The sequence below is a fragment of the Salvelinus fontinalis genome, chromosome 32 (assembly GCF_029448725.1).
Source record: "Salvelinus fontinalis isolate EN_2023a chromosome 32, ASM2944872v1, whole genome shotgun sequence".
Lineage (NCBI taxonomy): Eukaryota > Metazoa > Chordata > Actinopteri > Salmoniformes > Salmonidae > Salvelinus > Salvelinus fontinalis.
Window position 1 is genome coordinate 35,054,534 of NC_074696.1, and position 12,359 is coordinate 35,066,892.

Consider the following 12,359-nt stretch of genomic DNA (forward strand, 5'->3'; position numbering starts at 1 on the left):
ATGCTGGAGGAAACAGTCTCCACTGTGAAACGAGTCCTATATCGACATTACCTGAAAGGCAGCTCAGCAAGGAAGAAGCCACTGCTCCAAAATGGCCAAAAAAAGCCAGACAACTGTTTGCAACTGCACATAGGGACAAAGATCGTACATTTTGGAGGAATGTCCTCTGGTCTGATGAAACAAAAATAGAACTGTTTGGCCATAATGACCATCATTATGTTCGGAGGAAAAAGCGAGGCTTGCAAGCCGAAGAACACCATCCCAACCGTGAAGCACGGGGATGGCAGCATCATGTTGTGGGGGTGCTTAGCTGCAGGAGGGACTGGTGCACCTCACAAAATAGATGGCTTCATGAGGATGGAAAATTATGTGGATATATCGAAGCAACACCTCAAGACATCAGTCAGGAAGTTAAAGCTTGGTCACAAATGGGTCTTCCAAATGGACAATGACCCAAAGCATACTTCCAAAGTTGTGGCAAAATGGCTTAAGCACAACAAAATCAAGGTATTGGAGTGGCCATCGCAAAGACCTGACCTCAATCCTATAGAGAATTTGTGGGCAGAACTGAAAAAGCGTGTGCGAGCAAGGAGGCCTACAAACCTGACTCAAGTTACACCAGCTCTGTCAGGAGGAATGGGCCAAAATTCACCCAACTTATTGTGAGAAGCTTGTGGAAGGCTACCCGAAACGTTTGACCCAAGTTAAACAATTTAAAGGCAATGCTACCAAATACTAATTGAGTATGTAAACTTCTGACCCACTGGGAATGTGCTGAAAGAAATAAAAGCTTAAATAAATCATTCTCTCTACTATTATTCTGACATTTCACATTATTAAAATAAAGTGGTGATACTAACTGACCTAAGACAGGGTATTTTTACTAGGATTAAATGTCAGGAATTGCAAAACTGAGTTTAAATGTATTTGGCTAAGGAGTATGTAAACTTCTGACTTCAACTATATGTTCCAATGGCACGTTGTGTTAGCTAATCCAAGTTAAAAGGCTAATTGATCATTAGAAAACCCTTTTGCAGTTATGTTAGCATAGCTGAAAGCTGTTGTTCTGATTAAAGAAGCAATAAAACTGTCCTTTAGACTAGTTGAGTATCTGGAGCATCAGCATTTGTGGGTTCAATTACAGGCTCAAAATGGCTCAGAAACAAATAACTTTCTTCTGAAACTCATCAGTCTATTCTTGTTCTGAGAAATGAAGGCTATTCCATGCGAGAAATTGCAAAGAAACTGAAGATCTCGTACAACGCTGTGTACTACTCCCTTCATAGAACAGCGCAAACTGTCTCTAACCTGAATAGAAAGAGGAGTGGGAGGCCCCGGTGCACAACTGAGCAAGAGGACAAGTACATTAGAGTGTCTAGTTTGAGAAACAGACGCTTCACAAGTCCTCAACTGGCAGCTTCATTAAATAGTACCAGCAAAACACCAGTCTCAATGTCAACAGTGAAGACTCTGGGATGCTGGCCTTCTAGGCAGAGTTCCTCCGTCCAGTGTCTGTGTTCTTTTGCCCACCTTAATCTTTTATTTTTATTGGCCAGTCTGAGATATGCCTTTTTCTTTGCAACTCTGCCTAGAAGGCCAGCATCCCGGAGTCGCCTCTTCACTGTTGACGGTGGCTGGTGTTTTGCGGGTACTATTTAATGAAGCTGCCAGTTGAGGACTTGTGGCGTCTGTTTCTCAAACTAGACACTCTAATGTACTTGTCCTCTTTCTGCGTGACACCAAACTTTTGAACGGTAGTGTATATTACCGGGAGCACTCCCATGGTAGTCTAATTAAGCAATAAGGCCTGGTGGGTGTGGTATATGGCCAATATACCACGGCTAAGGGCTGTTCTTATGCACAATGCAAAGCGGAGTGCCTGGCCACAGCCCTTAGTCGTGGTATATTGGCCACATACCACAAACCCCCGAAGTGCCTTATTGCTATTATAAACTGGTTACCAATGTAATTAGAGTAGGAAAAACAAATGTTTTGTCATACCCGGTCTGATATACGATGGCTGTCACCCAATCAGCATTCATCGTTCAAACCACCCAGTTTATAATTGTTTTGATAGATAACTTTTCAGGCCACCTCAAAGAGTCAATATATAATTCGCAACCTGCCCTAAGTCTAATGTAGTATGTATTGATGTCACTTTTGCTCTGCTCCTACATCTGCAGGTGTCAATACTGTTCTGACTGTACCTGGAGCATTCTGGAAGCAGGGAGATTAATTATGTGTCAAAATAGGGGTGGGGAGTGAGTTTGTACAGTATTTACTGTCTGTTTGCGTGTGTGCCTGCGTGCATGCATGTTTGTGTGACAGAAAGAGAGAGAGAAAGTGAGACAGAACGGGAGAGTGGGTGACAGAAAGAGAGGATATGGATCTACATGTGACTGTGAGCAAAGTCCTTAGACATTTGAAGCCTGATCTAGTCTACAGCTATGTCTATACAGCACCCCCTCTCTCTCACTCTCTCCCTCCCCCTCTTGTTGGGGAGAAGGTCACAGAAGGTGAGACATGTCTACACTCAGCAGTTAGGATTTATTCTGCCAGGGCGTATTGAATTAATTCCCTCTCTCTAGTTCCACCGCGCGCACACATACATACAGTATATATACACACACTCAAAACAAACGGCCTCAGATTAGCCCAGACCCTTTCCTGTGTCTCAGACAAAACAACTCTAACAGCCCCTCCAGCCCTCCGCTCCCTCCCGCTCTTTCTCCCCCTCCCTCTTCAGGGGGATGGGTGGGGGTTCATTGGGAACTCCCTTAAACGTTCTCTGTCTTTACATGCAAATCTTACTGTTGTACTGGCCACCATAATTCAGTCTTCAACTGTTAAACAAGTTTCAGATAAAAAAACATTTGCATCACAAATAACCAAACAGCCTCAACCAACATTGGAGATAGGATTCTCCTTAGCAATACTGAGGTGTTAGCTACTATTAGCAAGTATCCCTTTGTTTCACTACTATAGCACTAGCCACATTAGCAAAACCTGGCTGTTAGCTAACACGTTTAGCGTTTACTATAAGCAGTGAGCTCTCCAGCTGTCAGTAACTCTATAGTGTTAGCCTCAGTGAGTACAGTCTGCTGCCTAGTAACTTTGCAGCATTAGCCACCATTGGCACGGCTTAAGTCACTGAAATCTCATAGCATCCGCATAAATTAGCAACTCCTCATTGGACTATTGCCCTGTAGCATTAGCCAACACTGTTTCCAGGGAAAGTCTATGAAAGAGTTTAGCGTTTAGCTATATCGAGGCAAAGATTTATACATTCCATGTAGCCTATCGTCATTAAACATTTTTCATGTCTTTCAGTACAATACCTCCCACATGTGTTTGACAGCAAGTGCTTGACAGAAACCTGGGCCTAACTCTCAAAAGAGAAAACCAGGCCAACAGCTGCAAGGAAAAACGTATTGAGAGGTTTCACAGTAGGCTACATATGATGTGGCATGACATACATAAATTGTCTATTTATTTCTCAGTTTACTAAAGTGTAGTCAAATAATCGCCTCCTCATATCGCACAGTTGTCAAATTAAACCACACTGCAAGACTACGAGGTCTATGCTATTTTTTGCACTTTTCACAATGCTCTTGCACTATGGAAATGTTGCCCTAAGTCTTCCTCTGTGACACTACATTTGCATTTGAGTAATTTAGTAGACAACTTACATGATCAATCAGGGTTACGTGCATTGCTCAAGGGCACATCGGCATATTTTTCACTTAGTCGGCTCTGGGATTTGAACCAGAGACCTTTCGGTTACTGGCCCAATGCTCTTAACTGTGCTATAGGTGTCCATATACATGAATGAATACACAATATATAATTTATACTATAGACAATGGACAATGCTTTTGCACTATAAAAATGTCTATAGTATAAATTATATATTGAGTATTCATTCATGTATATGGACACCTACAGATGGGTCATCTATAGCACACAGAGACATGTAAGTAGTGCATGTGTACACCGTACAGACCTATATCACAGAGAAAGACTTGGGCAATATTTTCATTGTGTCCCTCACTTTTTACTACTGTTTGACCCACTTGCAGGCGACCGTCTAGGGTCCTCTGGATGGTGACACACTTGCTGGGGTGCACTCCGTTGGTGGTGATGGCGGTGATGAGCGAGTCCAGCTCGTCCTTCTTCTCCTTCAGCTTCTTCACCAGGCTCTCGATGGCGCGCTTGGCGAAGCCCTCATTCTCGCCGCCCTGCCGGTGGCACATGAGGCTATGCACGATGCTCAGGCAGGCGTCATTGCTGCTGGGGGCATTCACCGACATGATACTGCAGAGGGAGGGAGGGAGGAATGGAGAGGTCAGTGGTTGGCATAATGATAACCCTCAACATATGTCATAACGCTTGTCATAAAGGTTCAGGTGCATGCAAACTGACACTGTCTTGACACTTGACATTCAGTTATGTTATGTTATGTTTATGACAACATTGTGATACTGTTATAGCATACAATTGAAAATAGTGTCCTACATAAGGACTTAATAACCCGTTCATAACCCATACATACTGCATTTATGAGCACAGACATGAGTGCACACCATTGGCGCACACAGTCACACACACACACACACACACACACACACACACACACACACACACACACACACACACACACACACACACACACACACACACACACACACACACACACAAGGGAGTGAAGTTGTGTATCAAGGCTTGTGCTTTTAGTTGTTACGACTTGCTTGTGTGTGTGTGTCATCATTCTTTACTGGCATTGTTAGTCAGCAGCAGATAACACTCAGTATCAACAAATGAATTTAAGCGTTCCAACTGGCTTCCCTCCATCTCTCCTCTAGAAAGAGTCCCAGGGTTGCATTCAATAAAATGTGCTTCTTCAATGTTGATTCTGATGCAGTGTCTTTGCTTACAAGTTGCTGCCTCTGCACAGGTTGCCATTGCCAACCCTCCCGGCTGGTCTCGACCAGAGAGTCTCCAGCAATTGGCCTTTATCTTGGGGTATAAAGCTATTTTGGGAGATTATAGTAATGTCATTGACTGAGATGTGAAAAATGTTAAAAGGCTTCCTATGAATACACTTTTCATAATGCATTATAATCACATTTATAATATCTCATGAGCCATGGATAATGCACTCTTATGCACAAAATACATGCTAACAACTATAATCTCCCAGACTGAGCTTGATCCAACTTGGCAACCCTAGTCTCGCCTGGAGGCACCTGCCTGTGAGGGGAATTTACCTGGTACTTTAAAATAGCCTGCCTTTAACCATTCTACAGTTTAATTTGACAAAAGTGGAAAACATGTTTGTGCTACTAGTGCAATGTGAATTGAATTAAATTGAGCACCCCATATGCACTAATCAGCATACCTCCACTACCAGGGTCGAGTTCAGGAGGCACAAAATGTAAGAGAAAAAAAACCCCACTTGAAAACAGTGAAACAGGGTGGTACTATCTGCACTTATACTTCATATTACATAAGCCAATTTCTCTAATGTTAGGCCAAAACCCCCAAAATGTCACTATTAGGAAATCCATGGTAAAACTGCAGCCTTGCTCTGTTAGTACGTGCAAGAGCTAAAATAATTCTGCAATGACATAACTATCATAACCTGTTAACATCTACGTGGCTAAGCTGACTGGAAGTGACTCCATGTTCTCCCTCCTCTCATTATCTTAATATCTGTCAGTTTGGAAACATCCTCGCACAACAACATGGCTTCAAGCTGTGGGAGAAAGTCACAGGCTACCAGCGTGTGTGTGTACTCTCAGGAAATTCATTGACACAGCTTCTTCAACATAGAACAGCCATAAAAAGACCAACTCCGTCACCATAACGTGAGTCACATCACAAAACAGCAAGTCCTACTTATATCAAGCGATGTGTGTCTTCGTTAATCAGGATATACTGTATAGGCCAGACCTACTGAGTTGGTGTTGTAGTCTAAAGCTTATCTAGAGCAGGATAGCATTCCTTTGATAGTCCTTTTTTCAAAGCAGTCATAGGGAATGGTGCATGTCACCATCAAAAAGCCTGGTGTGTCTGTCCTCTTACACCTTGCCCAAACCGGCCGCGCGCGTGCGCTATCGTGCATAAATTTATTTTGCCCCCCCCACACCAAACGCGATCACGACACGCAGGTTAAAATATCAAAACAAACTCTGAACCAATGACATTAATTTGGGGACAGATCAAAAAGCCTTAAACGTGTATGGTAATTTAGCTAGTTAGCTTGCACTTGCTAGCTAACGTTAATTTGTCCTATTTAGCTAGCTTGCTGTTGCTAGCTAATTTGTCCTGGGATATAAACATTGAGTTGTTATTTTACCTGAAATGCACAAGGTCCTCTACTCCGACAATTAATCCACACATAAAACGGCCAACCGAATCGTTTCTAGTCATCTCTCCTCCTTCCAGGCTTTTCATAGTTTAAATTATATGGTGATCGGATCTAAACTTTCATTGTATTACCACGACTACCGGCAAAACAGTTTGTCTTTCTATCACCCACGTGGGTATAACCAATGAGGAGATGGCACGTGGGTACCTGCTTCTATAAACCAATGAGGAGATGGCACGTGGGTACCTGCTTCTATAAACCAATGAGGAGATGGCACGTGGGTACCTGCTTCTATAAACTAATGAGGAGATGGGAGAGGCAGGACTTGCAGCGCGATCTGCGTCAGAAATAGGAATGAGTTCTATTTTAGCCCTCTATTTTAGACACTCGTTGGCACGCGCGAGCAGTGTTGGTGCAATAATTGAATAACAAGGATTTCTAAATTTATTTTGCGACGCTCGCACACGTGACGTGCCCGGTCTGGTTAGCATGTTACACTGAACCAATCTGATAAATATCTAGGGGCAGGGGGTTATATTGGACTAAGCCAGTGTTACTGTGAAGTTAATGCTCCAATAGAGATATTATGTAAAGAGAGGATTTGGGGGCTCTGTGCAAAGGAGAAAAGACTCAGCTGATGAGAAAGCTACGATGGTATACAGTAGGTCTAACGACTGTCGATTAACCTGTCCTCAGACCGACTATAAACCAAGCTTTAGACAGGCTATAAATCATAAATCAAAATTGAAGATTTCTGAAGTGAATCCATGCAACAGGTGACCAACAATAAGGGCATTCTGAGAAAATAATGATAGTCTGGAGTCGAGATGTCCTTCTGTGGGTATATGATAGATTTGTACTAAACTAGGGCCTACCTCACAATTAATAGATATATAACTAGCAAACTATCACTTCAACAATTAATGAATGATTGTAATTCTGTTCTGCACACTGTTCCTGTAGGCCTACAGTACTCTCTCAGGGCTTCACCCATTTTGAAGGTAATATTTTATTAAAATGTAATATTTTAATAACAACATGAGCACAAGGTTAAGGTCCCCTTATAAGCCTAAATGTATAATATGTTGCGGTTACATTTAATGTGCATCTTTAGACCCTAGTAGTAATGCTATTATAACATAATACTATGGCCTACACTACAGAGTCTGCTGTTATGTAGCAAGTAGTGAGCATTCTGACATTTCCCTCATAAAACAGCTGATTCTGCCAATAACATTACCAATCCAGCAATGCTTACAATATATAGGCCCCTGCTGCCCAAATAAGATTTGCCAATTGAAGATGTCCACTCACTGGACAGTCTATTAGCTACACCACCCCATTCACAAAAATGGATCGCTCCTACAGACAATGAATCATGTGGCTGTGGCTTGCTATATAATGCAGGCAGACAGGCATCCAATTACTGTTTGATTGACCATTAGAACGAGCAAAACAAGTGACTTAAGCGGCTGTGAAAGTGGTATGATTGTCGGTGCCAGGCGCACCGGATCCAGTATCTCAGAAACGGATGCCCTCCTGGGCTTTTCACCCATGACAATGTCTAGGGTTTACCGAGAATGGTGAAAAAATAATAATAACCATCCGGTCAGCGGCAGTCCTGTGGGTGAAAACAGCTCGTTGACGAGAGAGGTCAAAGGAGAATCGCAAGAATTGTGTAAGCTAACAGGCAGGCCGCAAAGATAAATAACGGTGTAGTACAACGTTGGTGTGCAGAACGGCATCTCAGAACGCACAACTCGTCGATCCTTGTCACGGGTGGGCTATTGCAGCAAGCGACCACACCACGTTACATTAAAAGTATCTAAAAACAAGAAGAAGAGGCTCCAGTGAGCACACGATCACCAACACTGGACAATTAAGAAGTGGAAAAACATTGGCTGGTTCAACGAATCCCAGTTGCTGTTGCGTCATGCTGATGACAGAATCAGGATTTGGCGTAAGCAGCATGAGTCTATGGCCCCATACTGCCTGATGTCAACAGTACAGGCTGTAGGCGTAGTGTGTGGGTAATGTTTTCCTGGCACACGTTAGGTCCCTTGAGACCAATTGAGCAATGATTGAACGCAACAGTGCATCTGAACATTGTTGCTGACCAAACCCAATAGAGCATCTGGGATGAGATGGAACGGGCTGTTGGCAGCATGAATGTACTGCCGTCCAATCTGCAGCAACTGTGTGATGCCATCACATCAGCATGGACCAACATCCCTGTGAAATGTTTGACACCTTGTAGAATTCATGCCCCAACGAATTGATGCTGTTCTGGGGGAAAAGTGGGGTCCAACCCGGTACTAGATGGGTGTACCTAATAAACTGGCAGGAGAATGTATGTGTCAGTTTCTGCACATACATTCTCACATAGGCTAATCTCAGGAATGGTAAGGATCCTTACATGACAAAAAAATAGGCTACAACTAAAACACAGCATTGTTGGTGTGACCTTCTTGGCCGACCCTTATAATGCATTATTATAACTCATTCTGACCAATTTTCAAGCAATACATTCCCTTTACGAGGGTCTTCCGCGGAGAAGCAAACACTGCCACACCATATTTGGTCATACCGCGTCACCAAGTCTAGGCTACAGTCAACATTTTAAGAAATCCCGGTAGGGATGATAAAACGCTTGCAACGTTGTATCAATCTAATCATCCAAAAGTAGTAACTACAATGTAACTCATTGCAGTGCTACAACTAGTAGCATATTTGAATTGAATAGAACATTAGACGTTGATAAGATAGAGGGCAAAATGTCATATCAACTACCTTTCCGAAAAAACATCGACAGCGCAGACTACACAGTCAGCAGACAGTGAAATCACTGCTGGACCAAATCATTCGAAATAAAAACAGCAAAACCAAGCATATCATAAAACCGAAGACAGACACACACCCCTCAGACATATGTCTGGTTGATAAAACTAGCGAGTAATCAATCTATTTTGCCAGTCCGGTCCAGAAATCTCCTCCTCGGTCTCTTACTGTATTTGGTCTGCTTGGAGATTAGAGAGCTCGCGTGACGAGAAACCGCATAATTTCATAAATTGACTATACTTACACGTCAACCAGAGTATTGAGGGATTAGAAGAGAAGTAGTGGTCAATGTGTTGCACTGAGGTAGCTAGTATTCCGCATTCCCTTCCTCCCCTCCTGGGCTATCTGTTTCTATCCCTGTCGATATCAGCCTCTCAGTCTCCGCTCGTGCATCCTGCTAGCTCCCCCAAACCTCTCCTCGCGCTCTGTACAATAACAAAAGAGAGTAGATATCTTGCGCGTGAGTGTCTCACCGAGGCCCAGCCAATGCGGCCTCCAGTCTCAAATGGGTGGCGGCTCTCAGCCAATAGTGATGCGGCTCTCACGGGAAGGCCCGGGCGGAGGTCTGTCTGGGTCGCGTCAAGATTGACATATCAACGCGACTGTTTTTTTAAAGTGGCGCCGCCGAGATTACCACGCCCCTCTGCCTAACCCACTCACCCCCCTCCCCGTCTCCACTTTGTCAGTCCTACTAATGACTGGTGTTGTAGGCTACTACAAATAGGCCAATATACCGCCCCAAGTTTGATGAATATTGTATTGTTTCTTAAATCCCGATTACTTAGCGCCACATTGGCCCTAATTTGTTAACATCAGGTTCAAGGAACCATGGTGATGAATAGGGCAATTAGTATTCAATTTAAAAACACCTGTCTTCGGTAATACATTTGATCTAGTGATACAATCTAGTCACACAACTCCATATAAAGGGGTGGGATAACTTTTTTCTGCCTAACTTTCTAAAACAACCGTGTCCCCTCAATAAACCAGTACAATTCCATTTTAATGTACCATTTGTATGACATTCTGTGATAAACAAGTGCACCAGCGTGGCATATATGAGTTCTACTACCTCTACCTGAGCCCCATGGCTTTGTTATACAGGTTGGTTAATGATCGCTCCTGCACCACAGGATCATCGATTCGAGCCCCCCTTCAGCTTTTCCCTAAGTTACAATAGACAAAAGAGTTAAGCATAAACTACACACCAGTGAAATTCTAACTCTCCATTGAAAGTGCCATACATACATGTCTGCACAAATTCATGTTCAGGGAAATTCAGGGATATTCAAGAAAGTCCGGTTTGATCTGAAAAACACACCAAGGGCCGTACAGTCAGTGTAAGACTTTTTACTTTGTCTCAGCCTTTCACTCCATCTCTTTCTCTAACTACCTAAACCTAAGACAACGCCACCATAAAATTCAAACTCAGCTGCCCTCACCCAATCCATTTTTATCAATTCCTCTTCCACAAGCCTTCCCCTCTCGACCTTTGCCCCACTCTCAAATCCCTCTCTTGCATTCCCTCCTACTCCAGCTCAAACCCAACTGGGTCACCTTCAACCTACCTTCTCTGGTTACAAAACATTCAGTATTGACATAGGAGGCAGACATACTTTGCATTTTACCACTGATCCAATTATGCAGGAGAGCAATCCTTAAGAAGGTATACAGGTGAAGGACTTTTTAAAAAGAGAGGAGCATTTCTAGCCCAGTCGTAGATTTGTTTGTGTCGCTTCATTCTCAGTAAACTGTACACACTGTCATGCTTGAAAAGCCCAGGAGGGCGGCCGTTTCTGAGATACTGGATCCGGCACGCAAGGCACCGATGATCATACCACGGTCAAAGTTGCTTAGGTCACTTGTTTTGCCCATTCTAACATTCAATTAAACAGTAACTGAATGCCTCAATGCCTGTCTGCCTGCTTTATATAGCAAGCCACAGCCATGTGACTCACTGTCTGTAGGAGCGATCCATTTTCGTGAATGGGGTGGTGTACCTAATAAACTGGCTGGTGAGTGTAGGTCAGAGCTAAGTTTCCTACAGTGCTGTCTCTCTTGGCATGAAAACACATGAAACATATTTAAGTTCAGTATATTCACATAAACATAAGGTTTGTTTGTGAGAAAGATGGTGTTCGTTGAGAATTGTGATTAAAATTACAGAGCAGAAATTTGAATTACAGAGCAATCCCTAAAAAATCACATTTTTCAAAGGTGTCGTTGAAGTTTACTGTTAAAATGCTTGAAAGCAGTTGCTAGTAAGAATACTGGCTTGCCACCATTCATCTTAAACTTTGATACTGATCTGTCATCTTGAACCGATGAAATGTGTTTGCGTAAAACTTCAGAGTAAATATTTGGCTACTATAACACATTTCTTTGTGTTGTCTGACCACTCCGCTGAAACACAAATAATGTTAAGGACTTGCTCTGATTGTCTATACACACACAATACGACAATGTCATGACAGTAGTATTAAGACCGTTTCCTTAAACTACAATGTATGCACTAACAGAGTATTTGCACAATTCATAATATAAAGGACCGGAAAATGGTAATGGTTGTTTTATTCAATTGCATCTACTAAGTGCAGACGTTGTCACTAACATGTTGTTTTGTACTATTAGGTATTACTACACTGTCGGAGCTAGAAACATAAGCACTTCGCTGCACCTGCGTTAACATCAGCAAAATATGTGTATGCAACCAATAAAATTCGATTTGACATCAAGAAAAAAGTTTTGACAAACCGTACCAGGCAGCGGTGCATATCAGCTGCTGCTAGAAGCATGAAACAGTGACGGCTGTTACCAAACATTCCTTGCATCTTTTTTTTCTGCACTATATTGTATTGCCGGGTCTAGTTACTGAGTCCATAGACACAAAAAAATACATCACCCTTCAGATGAACCTGTTCCATCAATTACATATCTGTGGGCATAGCTTTGAATGGAATGAAGAGGCATCCATTCCCATATTCTGGAAAGAGGTTCGTAAAAATCTGTACGCCCAAAGCATATAAACTCATATTTCCTTGCATAACTTGAGGATAACCAGCCACCCATGGTTCTACACTTAATCCTATTTGAGTTGCAATCACTGAACATATTAAATGTATTGTTAAATTAATTTTCATGAACTACGTGA

At 42.7% G+C, this 12,359-nt stretch overlaps 1 protein-coding gene across 5 annotated transcripts in view; it reads right to left on the reverse strand.

Moving 5' to 3' along the window:
• Window positions 1-9,820, reverse strand: part of LOC129831158 (mothers against decapentaplegic homolog 4-like) — a 33,506-nt gene extending 23,686 nt beyond the window's left edge. For 4 of the 5 annotated variants that reach the window (XM_055894241.1, XM_055894240.1, XM_055894242.1 and 1 more), the window contains exons 1-2: window positions 9,453-9,820; window positions 4,074-4,314 (exon numbers count right to left, since the gene is read on the reverse strand). In XM_055894241.1, the coding sequence (XP_055750216.1) occupies window positions 4,074-4,310 (237 nt within the window). In that variant the 5' untranslated portion in view covers window positions 4,311-4,314; window positions 9,453-9,820. The remainder of the gene's footprint in view (window positions 1-4,073; window positions 4,315-9,452) is intronic. The other variant, XM_055894239.1, reaches the window with a different exon arrangement.
• Window positions 9,821-12,359: the final 2,539 nt, after the last annotated feature.